The sequence below is a fragment of the Colobus angolensis genome, unplaced genomic scaffold, assembly GCF_000951035.1.
Source record: "Colobus angolensis palliatus isolate OR3802 unplaced genomic scaffold, Cang.pa_1.0 Scaffold172, whole genome shotgun sequence".
In the NCBI taxonomy this organism is placed as follows: domain Eukaryota; kingdom Metazoa; phylum Chordata; class Mammalia; order Primates; family Cercopithecidae; genus Colobus; species Colobus angolensis.
In genome coordinates, this window is record NW_012114844.1 from 4240112 (window position 1) to 4259337 (window position 19226).

At 41.1% G+C, this 19226-nt stretch overlaps 1 protein-coding gene across 5 annotated transcripts in view; it reads right to left on the reverse strand.

Annotated features, from left to right (window-relative positions):
- Positions 1–15883: 15883 nt before the first annotated feature.
- PSMA4 (proteasome (prosome, macropain) subunit, alpha type, 4) overlaps positions 15884–19226 on the reverse strand; it is a 9098-nt gene continuing 5755 nt past the window's right edge. For all 5 annotated transcript variants that reach the window (XM_011938413.1, XM_011938412.1, XM_011938410.1 and 2 more), the window contains 3 exons: positions 18709–18839; positions 17798–17921; positions 15884–16303 (listed from right to left, as the gene is read on the reverse strand). In XM_011938413.1, the coding sequence (XP_011793803.1) occupies positions 16149–16303; positions 17798–17921; positions 18709–18839 (410 nt within the window). In that variant the 3' untranslated portion in view covers positions 15884–16148. The remainder of the gene's footprint in view (positions 16304–17797; positions 17922–18708; positions 18840–19226) is intronic.

A 19226-nucleotide genomic window follows, 5' to 3' on the forward strand; every position in this document is an offset into this window, starting at 1 on the left:
TCCTAGCTCCCCCCTTTCCACCCCTGGCCCCGCCCCATCGCCCTGGCCCCCGCCTCCAGGCCCTCCTTCTGGCAGGTGCGACCTGCAGCAGAGTTCCAGGAAGGCAAGGACTCTAGGCTGGCATCGCAGGCGCGTCCTTCTCTAACCACCGGGTGTCCTTGGCCAAGTCACTGCACACCTTAAGATAACAGCTATTCATTGATGTCTGCTCTGTGCTCAGCACCAAAGGGGAAGCAGAGGGACAGATTGCTCCCAGCTGACAGAAAATGTAAATAAAGTAATTCCGAGTTGTGATCAGAGCTGAGAAAGAAACAAGCGGGAAGCTGGGGCAGAATCACAGTGGTGGGGGACTTGCTCCGGGCTGCAGAGTTCTCCATGGGCCCCTCTGCCCACTCAAGTCTTTCTCACCAGGAAGTACCAGTCGCAGCTTGACTGCCTCCTGGGGCTGTCGTGCCAGCCAAGGGGTCCCCACCAGGAGACCTGTGTTGTGGCCCAGCGAGGCAACCCTGGGCAAGTCACCTTCCTCTCTGGGCCTGTTTCCTCGTCTGGAAACGAGGAACCGAGGCAGATAAACTAGAGGACTCGGGAAGGTACAGCTCTGACACTCAAGCCATCCCCGGAAATGATATGCAGTCACCTCAAACGTGGGCATCACCCTCCGTGTTGCCATCAATTAACATTTGTAAATATTAGTGACGCTATCTGCTACAGACACTTAGCAGCTCCAGTTGAGATTGGTGCTGACTGCTGGAAACCCATCTCGAATCCCTCCAGACCCTATATTTCATCCTCTCTGTCCATAACTGATTAGAGAGGTTCATTTGACTGAAGGGATTCAGGTGAATTATCTTTAAATTTCAGTGGCAGAGGGAGCCGCTGACTCTTCACAGTATGCTTTGTGGAGTTGACACCTCTAAGACTCACTGTGAGCAGAAATTTCACTCCAACCTCCAGACTAGTAAATCTGTGAAAAACTAAACCTGGTTGCAAAGAATCTAAACGGCAAAATTCAGTGAAGACGCTCTTCTTAGGTCCAACCACAGCTAGTAAAATAGAATTACATCTAATGGAGCCAATCTGTTTAAGCAGGACTTACAGAAAGGGGCCACAGAAAAGGAATGCACAAGACATGGTTAACCGCAGTTAGGGTTAGTAATTAACTGTACTTCTGCACAGAAATGAAAGACAGTACCTATCATCTTTTCACTGCAAATTTATGTTTTACTCTGAAGAATTTATGGGACTTATAGGCACTTATGCAATTCATCCTAACAGTGTTTGGATGACTTTAAAGTGTTATTCTGCTTTTACAGCTAATTGATTTGAAACAGAGGAGCTGAATAACTGCTGAAGGTCACAGTACCTGTCAGTGGCAAAACTGGAATGAAATGGTTGTTAGTGGAGCCACTGGAAGTATAATTGGAACTCCTAGATGTTATATCAATAATCATGAGAATGATGGTTATTTATATAATCTATGAAAAATACTATTAATTGTTGCTATTAAGTGAAAGGCAAAGCATGTCATTTGTAGGGCATTTTAAAATCCAAGCAAATAATCAGAATATAACGTCTACATCTTAGATGGTTTTTCCAGGGGGATATGCCAATTTCTCATGTTTGCTGGATGCGGTGCTACACCTGACTCTGATAACAGACATCTTCACACTGCTAGGAGACATTAGCTGATCAAATGACAATGAAAATTGCTGCTGTTGCTGCAGCCACCACCTACAAAGTTCCCCCAAAGTGGCCTCTATCTACCAACTTTCTGAGACTTAGCCAAAGGGACTATTACACAGTTCTTGCATCCCAGACACCACATTTTCCTCTGAAGATGGTAGAATTTTTATTACACTTTCCTGTCTTCACTTGTCCTTCCTTCTCCCCTTTTCTGAATATCCAAACCCACCCTTTCTTCAAGGCTCATTTCAAATGCCACTTGCCTTTTCTTTATCTATTTCTCTATAATTATGTTCTCTACTAGATAATGGGTTTCTCAGTCTAGCGGCTATGTCTTTTTTTTTCCTAGTAGAGACAGGGTTTTACTCTTGCCCAGGCTGGAGTGTGTAGCAGTGTGATGATAGCTCACTGCAGCCTCAACCTCCTGGGCTCAAACTCAAGTGATCCTTCCTCCCCAACCTATCAAGTAGCTGGGATTACAGGTATGCACCACTACAACCAGCTAATTTTTTTAGTTTTGATTTTTTTGTTTGTTTCTTTGGTTTTCTTTGGTAGAGACAAGGTCTAACTATGTCGTCTGGGCTTGTCTCAAACTCCCAGGCTCAAGAGATCCTCCCACCTCAGCCTCCCAAAGTGCTGGGATTAGGAGTGTGAACCACCACACCTAGCGGGGCTATGTCTTGTTCACCTTTATAATACCCACTGGCCAGTCAGTACTTTGTCATAGAAAGTAGAATTTAATAATTAAATTAACACTGCTAAGTAAGGGGACTGTAAGAAGTTAAACACTGTTTAATATGCTAGTTCATTTAATCTCAATATTATAGGAGTGGTACTTTTATTATCCTTGTTTTGGCCAACTCCTTCTCAGTTCTCTTCGCAGGTTCCTCCTCTTTGACCCAAGCTTTGTCTGTTGGAAATTCCAGAGGCTCACATCTGGGACCTATTCTCCTGTCTCTGTAAACTTCCTCCCTCAGTGATCTTATCCATTTCCCTGGCTGTAAATACCATCCATATATTGATGATGACCAGATTCATATGCAGATAAGTGCTGATCTTGCCTCTGAGCTCCAGTGTATTTGACTATGTACTTTACATTATAGTCACTTAGATATGTTGCTTAAGATGTCCCCAAACCATGTTATCCTCTTAGCCTTCCCATCTCAATCAACGCTACCACCATCTGACTAATTACTCAAGCTAGAAAACTGGAAGTCATCCTTAGTTCCTCCCTTTACTTCACCCACCAAGTGTAATTCAACCCTAAGTGCTGTTTACCTGGAATTTATTTATTTATTTATTTATTTATTTATTTTATTTTATTTTTAAGAAGGAGTTTCACTCTTGTTGCCCAGACTGGAGTACAATGGTGCGATCTCAGCTCACTGCAACCTCCGCCTCCCGGGTTCAAGTGATTCTCCTGCCTCAGCCTCCCAAGTAGCTGAGATTACAGGCATGTGCCGTCAGGCCCAGCTAATTTTGTATTTTTAGTAGAGATGGTGTTTCACCATGTTGGTCAGGCTGGTCTGGAACTCCAGGTGATCCACCCGCCTCGGCCTCCCAAGGTGCTGCGATTACAGGCATGAGCCACTGCACCTGCCCAGCCTTGAATTTATTTTGAATCCATCTCCTATATCTCCTTTCCACTCTTACTTTATTCAAATACATCTCTATCTTAGACTCCTGCCCCAGCCTCTCACTGGGTCTCCTTCCCTGGATCCTCCAACACACTCTGCAGATGGCAGCCTGAGTGATTGTCTTCAAACAGAAACAAAATCCCAAGTCCTTGTCATGATTTTTAGAGGCCCCCCGCCCCACTCTACGCTCACAAACTCCACATCACACCCCTCTCCTTTGCAAACTAAATTCCAGCCACCTGGGCCCCTTCAGTCCAGGAACCACCAAGCCCGGTCCCGCCCTAGGGCCTTCACACATGCTGTTCCTCTGCCTGGACTAATCTCTCCCCACCCCTCCTCCTCCTCTGCTTTGCCTAACTCCTACTCTTCCTCCAGCACTGGGCTTATTGTCACTTCTTGTATGAAAGCAATCTCTCTAACTAAGTTGGGCCCTGTACTCCCTCTGCTCATTGCTTTCACTGAATACATGAATGCTAACTGGTTTTCCCAAGATCTCAGAGCTAGCAAGCTAGAAAATAGTGGACAGGGATTCAAATCCAGGTGACCTGACTTCAAAGACTTAACCATTCACTAAACTAAAGTTAATCTCTTTAAGCCCCATTACTAATTTTTAAACAGTGCCATAAAACCTGCTTCACAGAATATAAAGTTAATAAAGTCCTTAGCACAGTGCTTGAGTATGCAATAGATGGTAGCTATTATTATTTATGTAGCAATTATTCTCTGACGTACTTTCACACTTACAAAACCCTTAAGTAAAGGGCAGTTGGTGCTTTGGAGTTAAAAAGAGAGTGCATGGAAAGGGAATTTGGAGGCCAAATAAATAGCAGAAATCAAAAATAAACATTGTCATCTGTTAGTGATATGGCCTAATGAGTTGTCTTTTATATCGATGTTGTTCACTTTTCTTTTTTATAATGGGGTCAACTGAGCTAAATTCAGAGCTAGGCAGCTTCTCTGAATCTTCCATTCAGCACTTCTATTATGGCTTGGTGATAAATTCTGCTGTGAGCCTTTAAGATGAAAGCCAAACTGAAAAGTTAATTAAAGATAAAAATGGATGCTGTCAATTTTACTGCTGAAATTAAATTCATTTTCACAGATTAAATGAAAAAAGCAAGTATTGATGTGATATTAAAATTCAACCCTTCATAAGAAACAATATAAGAAGAAAAGGTCTCTTTAAAGGGCTATTTCAATGACCACAATCAAAACGTAAAAGTACAGACATATTTTAATGTGGAGAGCTTTAAAAAAGAAAATCAATTGGGCACATTTTTATTAGATTGTAATAACTAAATAGTAATGCATAAAATCAAATATCACAAAAATATAAGCCATATATAAAACTAAACCTTCTCAACAGAATTTAATAATAGCATATATATATAACACAATGTGACAGGTTCAATTACCTACATTCAAGAAAAATGCATGTTAACAAGGAAATGGCAATTCAGCTACCAAACTTTTTTTCTTTTTCTTTTTTTTTTTTTGAGATGGAGTTTCACTCTTGTTGCCCAGGCTGCAGTGCAATGGTGTGATCTTGGCTCACTGCAACCTCTACCCCCCAGGTTCAAGTGATTCTCCTTCCTCAGCCTCCCAAGTAGCTAGGATTACAAGCATGCCTCACCACGTCTGGCTAATTTTGTTTTTTTAGTAGAGATGTTTCACCATGTTGGCCAGGCTGGTTTCGAATTCCTGACCTCAGATGATCCGCCCCCTTGGCCTCTCAAAGTACTGGGATTACAGGCGTGAGCCACCACACCTGGCCTACAAAACGTTCTTGTTAAAAATGAAAATACTAGGCTGGGTGCAGTGGCTCATGCCTATAATCCCAGCACTTTGGGAGGTTGAGGTGGGTGAATCACAAGGTCAGGAGTTCAAGAGCAGCCTGGACAATACGGTGAAACCCTGTCTCTACTGAAAATACAAAAAATTAGCTGGGCGTAATGCCAGGAGCCTGTAATCCCAGCCACTCAGGAGGCTGAGGCAGGAGAATCGCTTGAACCCAGGAGGCAGAGGTTGCAATGAACCGAGATCCCATCACTGCACTCCAGCCCTGGCAACAGAGTGAAACTCTGTCTCAAAAAAAAAAAAAAAAAAATGAAGATACTGTTTTTCACTTTTAAGAAAGTACAATACATACAATATCCCATGTGCCCTAAATGTTGAAAGCTTTTAAATCTGGGAATGATGAATTACATTATAAAATAATTTTTCTTTTTAAGACAAATATGAATTTCCATAAAGTCCTAGAGTAAACTAATAATTTTTAATATGCAAAAGTTCAACATTTGTCTACTAAATAAAGACACCTTATTAGGAATATGTAAATGTGTGTAATATAAATACATATTGTCTGTTCTCCATAGATGGTATACTATTATAAATGTTAAAATGAAACTTATGCTTTTAATTTGATATCTACAAGACACAATTACAAATATTCAATTCTGTGCAAAAGGTAGAATTGGAATATTTTTCTAATATCAAATATCTAGCCTCTATCTCTCCCTCAGGCTTTCTATTCTGGACTTGAGAGGTATTTATAGACACTGCTATGTATACCAGAAGTATACAATTTATACTGCAGGTTTTAAAGTACAAATTATACTGCAGGTTTAGACCACAAATGTTCCAGATATTTGTGGCTATAGACCAGGAGAACTGTCATCTTAGAATTTAATGTATCGATTGCCAAATTATTTGTTCCCAGATTAACTCTCCTTCAGTCAAGAGATATTATGAAATTCTGATCCTCAAAAGCACAAAAAAATCCAAAATTAAATATATTTCATTTCCATGTGTAATCTGTAAACTGCCATGTGTTGCTTTTAGGGAAGTGATGGTAAAATGAAGATAGAGCTGCTTCTCTGATACGGTTTAGAATCTCTGTTTTAATTATCATCTCTTCTAATTTATTTAGCAAGGGTTCACTTTCTCATCTAGCTTCATTTCCCGTGGAATACTAATTGACATCAAGGTTTCTATATGGATAAGAAACAAACCAGATGAGCCACCTCTCAGCAATACAAAAAGCTCCTTCTGAAGATTAGAGTTATGCATGGCATTGATTGTTCCAGGGAATTGATTATCTTTAATCTAATTCTAAGCCACCTGATCCAAATCTCTTAAAACTGGAAATCATTTGGTAATTTCCAGTTCCACAGCTGTCTCACACAAAACACAATTTTTCCTTGCTCTTTTAGAACATGACTGATTAATTTTAGGTGTTTTAAATTTTTTGAAAACTGAAGAATACTTGAAGTCACCTGTATGGAAAAGAATATTTTTGATCCTTGATTGTATCTGACCTTCTCAGTCATTGGTGAACCAGAATTGAAATTGCCTGTGTTCTTAACACACACATGATCTTTTCAATGCTCTATGGTATAACAGATTGGGAAATACAGAAAGCTTTTGGCATATTGGGCATCGCACAGCCTTTGATTTGATAAACATGAGTTTGAATCTTTGCTGTCACTCCCAGCTATTCATTCATTCATTCAACGAATATTTAAGAAACAACTAATGTATATGCCAAATTCTAGGAATGATTTAGTGAACATGATAGTTAATGTCCCTGCATTCTTGGAAAGTACTGCCTCGGGAAGGAACTCAAACAATAAACAAGTAAACAAAGCTGGGTGGGAAGGAACTCAAACAATAAACAAGTAAACAAAGCTGGACGCAGTGGCTCATGCCTATCATCCCAGCACTTTGGGAAGCTGAGGTGGGAGGATTGTTTAAGGCCAGGAGTTCCAGACCAGCCTGGGCAACATCAAGAACCCCCTTATCAATAACATAACATAACCTAACATAACATAACATAACCTAACATAGCCAGGTGTGGTGGTGTGCACCTGTGGTCCTAGCTACTTATGAGGCTGAAGTGGGAAGGTCCCTTAAGCACAGGAGTTCACTGAGCTATGATCATGCCTGTTGCTGCACCCTAGCCTGGGCAACAGAGTGAGACCTTGTCTTTAAAAAAACAAACCTTGGTTGGGCGCAGTGGCTCATGCCTGTAATTCCAGCACTTTGGGAGGCTGGGGTGGGTGGATCACCTGAAGTCAGGAGTTCAAGACCAGCCTGGCTAACATGGTGAAACCCCATCTCTACTAAAAATATAAAAATTAACTTGGTGTGATGGCACATGCCTGTAATCCCAACTACTTGGGAGGCTGAGGCAGGAGAATCGCTTGAGATTATAGTGAGCAGAGAGTACGCCATTGCACTCCAGCCCTGGTGACAAGAGCAAAATTCCATCTCAAAAATAAAAATAAAAATAAGCTTTGTCTTTAAAAAAAAAAAACAACATAAGACCTTGTTTTTAAAAAAAAAATAACAAAAAACAAGCAAGATAATTTCAGAATTTGATAAGAACAATTGAGGAGTGCTTGGCGCGGTAGCTCATGCCTGTAATCCCAGCACTTTGGGAGGCCTAGGCAGGTAAATCACGAAGTCAGGAGGTGGAGACCATCCTGGCCAACATGGTGAAACCCCGTCTCTACCAAAAATACAAAAAATAGCTGGGTGTGGTGGCGCATGCCTGTAATCCCAGCTACCTGGGAGGCTGAGATTGCAGTGAACCAAGATTGTTCCACTGCACTCCAGCCTGGCCTGGCAACCGAGTGTAACTGTCTCAAAAAAAAAAAAAAAAACTATTGAGGGATAAAATTGATGCAGTAGTGGGTAGGGACTTTTACTTTAGATCAAGTGGTCAGGAAATGCCTTCCTGACAAGGTAACCTGAGTTGGGACAGAAGATGGAGAAAGTGGCAGTCGTGCAGGATGGAGGGAAGAGCATTCCAGATAGAGGGGTGATCTAGCTAAAGACACTTAGGTAGAAAAGAGCTTGCTACAGCTAGGCACAGTAGCTCATGCCTGTAATCTCAGCACTTTGGGAGGCCAAGGCAGGAGGATCGCGTGAGCTCAGGAGTTCACCAGCCTGGGCAAGATAGTGAGACCTCATCTCTACTAAAAACAAAAATTTTCTGAGCGTGGTGGTGCACACCTGTGGTCCTAGCTACATGGGAGGCTGAGATGGGAGTATCACTTGAACCCAGGAGGTTGAGGCTGCAGTGAACTATGATGGCACCACAGCTGTGGTGACAAAGAGAGAACCTGTCTTAAAAAAAAAAAAAAAAAGAACAAAGAAGTTTGTGTGAGGGAGGGGCAGAGAGGAATCAGGTACAGATTCTCAACAAGATAGGGGGACAATGGAAAACAGGGACTAATTCTGGTTTATATTGAAGATTATATTATTTGGGAAGGTGGGAAGGAGTTCTGTTTAAGCAAAGAATATGACAATACAAGCCAGGTGTGTTGGCATGTGCCTATAGTCCCAGCTACTGGGGAGGCTGAGGAGGGAGGATCACTTGAGCCCAGGAGTTCAAGTCAAGCCTCAGCCTGGGCAACATAGCAAAACCCCATCTCTACAAACAGAAAAAGAATAGGATAGTACAAATGTGAAATTTCGTGTGAAATTGGTTATTTACTTAGAGCAAAAAAAATTTCAACAAATTATATTATTTGTTGGACCACAACACTCAAAGCCAGAACAAATTTTTTAAAAGATGACAAACATCACAGTAACTAGAAAATGATAGTCTGACTATCAGTCTGACATCCTATAGTACTTTTCCCACTTCCTGTTTTGGTATTGATGAGAACTGAATCCTTAGCTTATAATTTTATACATCTGGAGACCGGAAGTGTTTATCATAGGCTAGCTTCTGACTCCATATATTTCAAGCCTTATTTCTCTCTCCAGTATTCATAAACTTCCAATGATGGGCACCATAGAAGACGTAGTTCATGTGGTGACACAACCTCTGCCCCTGTATCTTCTTGTCATGATGCCAGGTGAGTTGGCACAATGGTGGTAGAAAACATCCCGAAGCCATTTCTACACTGGAATGGTCAACAATAAGCTTACTATCCATGAAAGTGACTGTGAATTAACATGTTCCATTACACCCATGACCACTCCAATGTCTTCCAAAAGGAGGAGAAATTTGTGCAGAAACAAACAGTAGTGCTTCTCAACTGCTGTTAAAGATATTTTGCGGCCAGGCGCAGTAGCTCACTCTTGTAATCCTAGCACTTTGGGAGGCCAAGACAGGCAGATTGCCTGAGTTCAGGAGTTCGAGACCAGCCTAGGCAACATGGTGAAACCCCGTCTCTACTAAAATACAAAAAAAATTAGCTTTGCATAGTGGCATGCGCCTATAATCCCAGCTACTCGGGAGGCTGAGGCAGGAGAATTGCTTGAACCCAGGAGGTGGAGATTGCAGTGAGCCAAGATCGTGCCACTGCACTCCAGCCTGGGTGACAGAGTGAGATTCTGTCTCTGAAAAGAAAAAAAAAAAAAAGGTATTTTGCATATGAGCATAAGAATACATTATTAGGGTCCTTCCCAGAGCCTAGGAAGGAGCCATGCAAATGAAGACTTGAATCTTAAGCTGCATTAGCTTCACAGTAAATTGGGGAAGTTCTCTGATGGGAAACCTATGTGAGGTTTAAGACATGTGTTCATGTGCTCCGACTGACATATTAAGAAGATCCCTCTAGCAGTGAAGGAGAGAATAGGTTGGAGGGGAACGAGTATGGGCAGCTATTATAGAAGTCCAGGCAAGGGAATGATAGTGATGGCTTGCATGGAATGATAGCACTGGAGTTGTGTGACTTGGCACAGATTACTCACCTTTTCTGATCTTTGGTTTCCTCAGCTACACGATAGAGAGATTGCCTCTAAATCACTGAGCACAGAGTAGGCCCTCAAGGGTTTACAAGGTTGTTGTGAGAATTAGCACTAACATTTATAATGTAGCTGACACTTACTGTTTATTCAACAAATGATAGCTTCTACTCTGCTGTAAAGCGAAACAGGGCTTTCTAAGGCTGCAAAATACTTGGGCACGGTGGCTCTCACCTGTAATCCCAGCACTTTGGGAGGCTGAGATGGGTGGATCACCTGAGGTCAGAAGTTCAAGACCAGCCTGGCCAAAATGGTGAAACCCCATCTCTACTAAAAATACAAAATTAGCCAGGCGTGGTGGTGCGCATCTGTAATCCCAGTTACTCAGGAGGCTGAAGCAGGAGAATGACTTGAATCTGGGAGGCGGAGGTTGCAGTGAGCCACGATGGTGCCACTGCACTCCAGCCTGGGCAAAAGAGTGAGACTTCATCTCAAAAAAAGGAAAAAGAAAAGAAAAGCAATTAGAAGAAAAAAGCATTTTTACATTTCTCCATTAAGAGTATTTTTAGGCTGGGCGTGGTGGTGGCTCATGCCTGTAATCCCAGCACTTTGGGAGGCCGAGGCGGATGGATCACTTGAGGCCAGGAGTTTGAAACCAGCCTGGCCAACATGCTAAAACCCCCTGTCTGCTAAAAATTAAAAAAAACAACAGCTGGGCATGGTGGCAGGTGCCTGTAATCCCAGATACTTTGGAGGCTGAAGCAGGAGAATTGCATGAACCTGGGAGGTTGCAGTGAGCCGAGATTGTGCCACTGCACTCCAGCCTGGGTGACAGAGCAAGACTCCATCTCCAAAGAAAACAAAATAAAACAGTCTTTTAAAATAGCTTGCCTATAATTTGCTGAAGGTTACCAGTATACTCATTCAGTATCTAAACTGGGCCAATGAGATAAGTTAATAGTGGCTAACTCTGGGCAAGATATTATGGGTGATTTTTATTGTATTCACTGTGTGTTTTCCAAAATGATCATGCATTGCTTTCCTAATCAGAGAAAGTAAGTATTAGATTGTTCAGGACTCAGAAGACAATTTACCTTGGATTCTCCCATTCCATGTGATTCCTAATTTTTCAGAGGTCATTACATAAAGCTCTTAGGTACAGAATCAAAGACTTGGCCTCTCTAGTGTTAAGTATAAAGAAACTTAGAGAAAACATTCTTCCTGCCAAGATGAAAGGAAGTGAAAATCCTCTCCAACTGTGAGACCTACTTCTATAACTAACAGATTCATATACATTTACTCAAATAGTCAACCCATTTCCCATTTCTATTGGGTTCTTATAGGAGAAAATAGGGCAAAGTAGATTTTTAAAAAAATCCATATCACTAATGTTCATGTATGGCATAAAGATGGATTTTAAAATAAACCAAAAATTCTACTTCAAGGTGTATACTCAAAATAAATCAAAACATGTGTCCACACAAAAAACTTGTACATGGGTATACATAGCAGCATTACTCTTAAGAGTAGAAATAACTCATATTTTTGCCAATGAGTAGATAAACAAAATGTAGTATAACCATACAATGGAAAAAAAATACATCTCTGCTTTTCTTCTCTAATCTAGTAAACAAATTACTAATGCATACTACAACATAGATAAACCTTGAAAACATTACGCTAAGTGAAAGAAGCCAGACACAAAGGACCACATATTGTATGATTCCATTTACATGAAATGTCCATAATAGGCAAATCCATAGAGATTGTAAGAAGATGAGTGGTTGCCTAGGACTGGGCAGTGATTTGGGGGTGATGGCTAAGAAGTATGTGGAGTTTTATTTTGGGGTGATGAAAATGTTCTAAATTGATTGTGGTGCTGGTTGCACAATTCTGGGAGTATACAAAAACCGTCCGAAATGTATGCTTTAAATGGGTGAATTGTATGGTATGTGAACTGTGTCTCAGTAAGGCTGTTACCAAAAAATAACAAAAATAAATGGAGAAAGGTAAATAACTATCATTTCATGTAATTCTGAATTCACTCAAGAATGGAAAATTCCCAAGTAGTCTGAACAATTGAATTAAAGTTTCATGATTAATTTAAATACTGCTTTTAAAAATAGATTAACAATTATATTTTGCAAATTGTGTATTATAAAGATGATTACACCACAAATTTACTAGAATAATGTTGATGTACTTTGGCATGGGGAATATTTTTATGTGCATTGTACTAACAAGAACTTGAAATGATAGCTTTGTTTACATAAACACAAAACAACCCTTCAGTACATCAGCATCAAAAACAAAATAAAAATGCAAATGCTACAATGAAAAAAATGTAACACAGATGACAACTATATTTAAAAGAGCTCACAAATGAATTTTTAGAAAGTTAAATTCTCTGATAGAAATTGGGCAAAAAAGATGATCAGACAGTGCACACAAGAGTACAAATGAGTATCTGGAAGAGGAAGGGGAAAAAAGCATCCGACATGGGTTTACCCTGATGTGTGATATGCAATCTTGTTTATAGAATTCTTCCCTACTAGGAATATTAACTCTAACTGGTTTCATGTGATAACAATAGTAACAAAAAAGGCATTAGGAAATTTTAAGAGTCGTTCATCATGTTCACTGAGTACTTTTTTAGATCAGATTGTGACTACTTGAATTTGACGCCCTTGTCATCCCTTTCTTTTTCTCTCTCCTCTGTCACTCCATGGCAGCTTCCCTTCCTCTCTGTTCCCTTTGCTACAGTCTTACACTGTCATCCTTCCTTGCCTATTTCAGTAGCCTCCTAACTCACTGTCTCTTCCCACCTAGTCCATCTTCTGGGCTCCCAGAATCATTGTTCTAAACGAGTCAGAGTAATTGTTTTTCTTACTCACTAAAAAATCTCAGCTGCCTCTGCATTGCATACAGCACAGACTTCAAGACCTGCAAAGCTGTCTTCTCATCCTGGTGTACGTTTCCAACCTCATCTCTTATTTCCCCAGTAAGTTGTGCTCTAGCTCAGCTTAGCTACTGTGACGTTTTCCCATTACCAAGCCTTTGCACGTGCGGTTCCTTCTGCCTTTACTCCCTACCCTTCAGCACACAGCTACCTGGAGTCTAGCACTTCTCCACAATATTAAGTAGTTGATTATCTGCTTTTCCTGCAAGACTGCAAGTTAAGAGCCGAGAACATGTCTTATCCATGTATCCCCACCACCTAAAATTATCGGGAACATGGTCAGTGTCCAATGAAGCAATGAATCAACTTTCTGGTTTTGTTTTTCAGAGTATGGAATATTTTTGCACTGCTAAAACAAACACTGTCATGAAACTTTCAAAGTGCTAGACTGTACAAATTCCGGAGTCTTCCTTTATTTTCTAAGAAAAAACACCAGAAGTAAAATTATACATAGGAGTACATGATTTTTTTACATGATTTATTTTTAAAAGCATGATTTGAAAGCTCACCAAAATGAAATCAACTTGACTTTGATTTTAAAGTTTTGACTCAAGATTTAAAACTTAGCTGTCTTTGGTTTCTACTTATTTATATCAAGGTGCTTCTGAGCTGGTAGGGTCCCTGTGAAAACCCATGAGTTTTGCCCAGATGAATGAAATGCTCGCTATTAGTGATGGGCCCCTGTTTAGATGTGTATCGATTGCTAAGCCGACATTTGGGATGCATCAGGCAACACTCTGGAAACCAACAGCCCTGCAATTCAGGTTAAAAATACGCCACGGAGCAGAGGAAAGTGGGGCTAGTGTGAGAATCTAGACTAGGTAGGGAAAAAAACTCAGTTATAGTAGCCTTTGCCTCACCTCCTATCTTCTGCATTTCCCCGTGGTATGAATTTATTTCAGCAAAAGGATGAATACATTGAAATTTGCCTGTTGTTAGGGTCAAATTCTGAAGACTTTCCTGATGTGGCGGCAAACTATACCAGACTCTCTTATCCACTATTGCCTTTGAAGAAGTTGTCCTAGCTTTAGGCAAGTGTTGACGGGGTAGTCAGAATACAGAAAATCCACCAGTGCTATTGATCTGGATGGAAAGTGAGTATTTTTTAGGATTTCACACCAGCATATCCAGGGCATTTATTCATTCATCAGTATTTATTTGTTGCCTAACATGTGCCAGTTTCTGTTCTAGGCACTGAGACACAACTATTGAATGAAAAAAAGTACTGCTCTGGAAGCCTGTATTCCAGTGGAGAGAGACAATAAACAAATAGACCAGTTGGTGATGAGTGCTATGGAGAAAAAATCAACAGGGTATGTATGGGGAATAGAAAACGTTAACTGTGCAGGGGAAAAAGATTGCTCCTTCACAGAAGTACCCCAAAAAAGGTGACATTCAAGCAGAGACCTGGAGATGAGGGAGTGGGCGATAGATACCCACGAAGAGCATTCCCAAGGCAGAAGGATTGGCAAGTGATGCGAGGGGGGCTTGGCACATTCAGGGCTGTGATGTCAGCACTTTGGGAGGTTGAGGCAGGAGGATCACTTGAGTCCGGGAGTTTGAGACTGGCACGGGAAACATGGTGAGACCTTCCCTGCTTGCTGTCTCTATGAAAAAAAAGTTTAGTGTTGTTCCTAAGCATAAGAGGGCTGTGATGTTAACACTCTGGGAGCTCAAGGCAGGAAGATGGTTTGAGCCTGCAGTGAAATATAATCACGCCACTGCACTCCAGCCTGGTTGACAGAGCAAGACCCAGTCTCAAAAAACAAAACAAAACTAAAACATTCAGGTAAAGAGCTGTTGGCTGAGTTCTATGTTAATGAATCCACAATATACATTTAAAAAGGTGTCTTTAAGTAGAAACACACAAAAAACAGGTTATGTACTGATCAGTTGGTAAAAATGTGACCAGTGGCTTGTAGGACCCTAACCCAGTACTTCCCCTAGGTGCAAGAGTTCAGTTATTTAGTTTTACCGGTGACTTTAGAATATAACTACCAAAAATAACGAGAACCAGCTGTACAGAGTAACGGAATAATTTAGAAGTTCAAAAAAGTACTGCAAATAGGGCTTGGAAATACCTTAGCCAATACAGAAAACTGCAGGGAGCTGCATTAAGAAAATCTACAATGAGGCATTAGACTGCAATCCCATATTTGATTGACAACAGCTGAGAGAAGGGTAAAGACTGGCTCAATGCAGGGGTCTCATTCTGGCTGATGGAAATCACCTGAAGAGTTTAAGCTATGTTACTATCTGGGTTCCACCACAGAGCTTAAGTTAATTGATATGGCATGCTTCCAAGTTGCAAAAGCTTCCCAGGTGATTCTAATATGCAACAAAACCTTCTAAAGGTTTATTTAGCATTCCTAAGAATCACATGCAGAGCTTGTTAAAACAGATTACTGGGTTCCACCCTCAGACATTTTAATTCAGTAGATCTGGGATGGGACATCAGAATCTGCATAGGTGATGCTAAAGCACCATGGCTATGCATTAAGTGCCCCATTATCACTTCTGTCATGAAGCCACAGACACCCAAGGGAACTCAGGTTGAACAAAGCCCAGCAACAGAGTTCCCTTCAGCCAACACGTAACTGTTCTCATCTCTTGGTTCTACTTTTCCTCTGTGGCCTTAACTTCTATACCTCATCTTCCACGCAGCTTGGGCTGCTGCCGGTAGGCAGCCTCAGTCCTAGCTGCAATATCCACATCCATATATCAATTCTGGCTTTGTTCAGCTCAAGTGTTCATTCTCAAACCAATCCCTGCAGACAGCGACAAATAATCTGGCCAGCTTGAGGAATGTGCCCATCTTTGTGAAAGGACTGTAAGCCACAGTGTGCAAAAGATGATCGCCCTGTCAGTTTTTTGTATATTTAACAATTACTGCTACAGAGAATTTATTCCTTCATTTCCGTTTTCCAAATTTTATTCCAAAAAAAGAGGATGTGTGTGGAAGATTAAGATGTCCATGAAGAGTAACCATCATCATTACAATAAAGTATTCAATTGGACAGAAATGACAAGGACCCAATTCAGTATGTAATGTCCTATTTTCCCACTGCACCAGTTAAAAAAAGTCAAAGCCTTCCTAGTGTGGAAGAGTAGGACAGCTTTTACACTGAAATGGTGCCCCAAATGAGTAATAAAATCTCCAATTTTGTCTATTTATCCTTTTCTTTCTGTTCTTTTTCTTTCTTCTCACGCTCAGCTTTTGCTTCTTCTTCCTCATGTTTTTTGATCAACTGTTCCACTTCTTTTTGTTTGAGAACTCTGATTACTGTCTTTCCATTCTCTCTTGTTAGTGTTGCAATTTCCACTAAAAACAAACACATACATGTATTTGTATTGCAGGCAGGCATACTTAGCAGAGAAACTTAATAGGCACTCATGGTTTATGCTGGTCACATCATTTAAACATGAGTTCGGCACTCTCCTATGTTTTATGCTTAATATTATTCCCTTTTATGAGAACAAAATATCTTTGACTTTGTAATGTTTTAATTACAATTTTTACTTAAATACCTTCTCCTCACCCATCCCAACTTTCTTAGTGGCCATTTTGTCACTCTCTTAGAAAAAGTATAATCGACCAATTGCTATTGCTGGCCTGCTATTAGCTGTGCCGATTAGACGAACCACAATTTTCTTGTAGGAACCTCTGAGGGCTCAGCCAGAATCTTCAACTGGTAATAATAGCTTATTTTTTACAGACTTTTCAAGGCTTTTTAAAAAAAAAAAAAAAGGGCATGAAATGGCCAAGAAAAGCAGACTGATAACCTCAAGGGGAAGGAATTTTTTGTACCAGGGAAAGTGAGTAGTGCCTCCTTGAAACTGGGTGGAAGTAGACAACAGAGGGCAATCTGCATGTAAATGACATTTTCTTTTTCTTTTTATTGAGACAGAATTTTGCTCTCATTGCCCAGGCTGGAGTGCAATGGTGCGATCTCAGCTCACTGCAGCCTCTGCCTCCCGGGTTCAGGTCATTCTCCTGTCTCAGCCTCCTAAGTAGCTGGGATTACAGGCATGCACTACCAAATCTGGCCAATTTTTTTGTCTTTTTAGTAGAGGCGGGAGTTTCACCATGTTGGTCAGGCTGGTCTTGAACTCCTGACTTCAGGTGATCTGCCCACCTCAGCCTCCCACAGTGTTGGGGATTACATGCGTGAGCCAATGTGCCTGGCCATAAATGGCATTTTCTAAGGAACACCAGGAGCTAAACTGTCCTAACATAAAGCAACATGTTAATTTACCACAATTTCTGAAAAACATTTAGAAATATTCTTTTTCAGGCCGGGCGTGGTGGCTCAAGCCTGTAATCCCAGCACTTTGGGAGGCCGAGACGGGCGGATCACGAGGTCAGGAGATCGAGACCATCCTGGCTAACACGGTGAAACCCCGTCTCTACTAAAAAATACAAAAAACTAGCCGGGCGAGGTGGCGGGCGCCTGTAGTCCCAGCTACTCGGGAGGCTGAGAGGCTGAGGCAGGAGAATGGCGTGAACCTGGGAGGGCGGATCATGAGGTCAGGAGATGGAGACCATCTTGGCCAACATGGTGAAACCCCATTCTCAAAAAAAAAAAAAAAAATTAGCTGGGCGTGGTGGCGTGAGCCTGTAGTCCCAGCTACATGGGAGGCTGAGGCAGAAGAATCACTTGAACCCAGAAGGCAGAGGTTGTAGTGAGCCAAGATTGTGCCACTGCACTCCAGCCTGGTGACACAGCAATACTCCATATTTAAAAAAAAAAAAAAATTAACAGCTGCTAATTCCTCTTGCTCAGTTGAAATAATTAAGGTAGAGGATATGAATTACCTTTTTCAGCGGAGAGTTTACTAACATCCATGGTCTTATTTAGTACTTTGATAGCTAAAGCAAGTGCTGACTTCAAGGTCATTTCTCCTTCTTTGTAGTCTTGTTTCAACATTGACACAGCTGCCTATAAAACATGAATCAATACAGAATTTTAAGTTTTTACATTTTTTAGAAACATGAATTGGTCTAGAAGAAAAATGCCTGAATTACTATTGGCATTACAAGTATAAACAATTTTTTTTTTGACACAGACTCACTCTGTTGCCCAGACTGGAGTGCAGTGGCATGATCTTAGCTCACTGTATCCTGCAGTCTCCCCAGGCTTAGGTGCTCCTCCTCCCACCTTGGCCTCCTGCGTAGCTAGGATTATAGGCACATGCCATGGTGCCCAGCTAATTTTTGTACTTTTTGTAGAGATGGGGTTCTGCTATGTTCCCCAGGCTGGTCTCAAACTGCTGGGCTCAAGCAATTTGCCTGCCTCGGCCTGGGATTACAGGCATGAGCCATCATGCCTGGCCCATATTTTTGATGACAGGGAGGGCACACATGGCACAAGGTGAGAAGAGGTGGTACTGATGCTCTATATAGTGTGTCTTTAACCTGAGGTCCTCAGTCTCCCAAGGGATCTGTCATAGAATTCAGGGGGTCTGTAAACTAGGATGTGAAACAAAAATCACAACTTCTAATTTCACAACTCCTAACTGAAAATTAGCATTTATTAATGTAGTTAACGAACCCCAGTATATTAGCTATACCAGCAACTCTGTCCCCAACAGAAATCACAGATATTTCCATATCACATTAAGGCTGTTGCAGCTATCTTCAAATACTGTTTACATTCATCACCATGGCAAAATTATGGCATCTATTAGACGTTCTGCCAGATTTCACAGCACAACAAAAATACTCACAGCGCTATTATTTCCAATGCATGTGGCCTTCCATCCCCCATAATTTCCACTTGGGTCACTCTGATAGAGCTGAAAGCCATAGTGCTTATCCCAGCCAATGTACAGCAATGAAACACCAAACGGACGTTTTCCTTTAACAAAGACAAAAAGCCAAATATATGAATAATCTAAATTTAGTATCATTATAGTTACTTGAGCTCAGTGAATGTAGCTAAACCTTTCTCTGTGAACTTAAACATTCATAAACTGTTCTGTATTCTGGCTACCAGAGATAAGCTCCATTACAAATTCCATTTTTGTTTTTATGATTTGGACACAGCCAGGAGAGGGAACAAAGGCCCAGTACTGAATTTCATTATTATGTAAACAGCAGTTAGTTTCCAGATTTGAAAATGTTGTTTTGGACTTTCAATATCCTATTAATAAAACTAGGGTAATCTACATGGCGGAAGAACACGTTCATTCATGAAGCAAGAATGTATGGGCCGGGCGCAGTGGCTCAAGCCTGTAATCCCAGC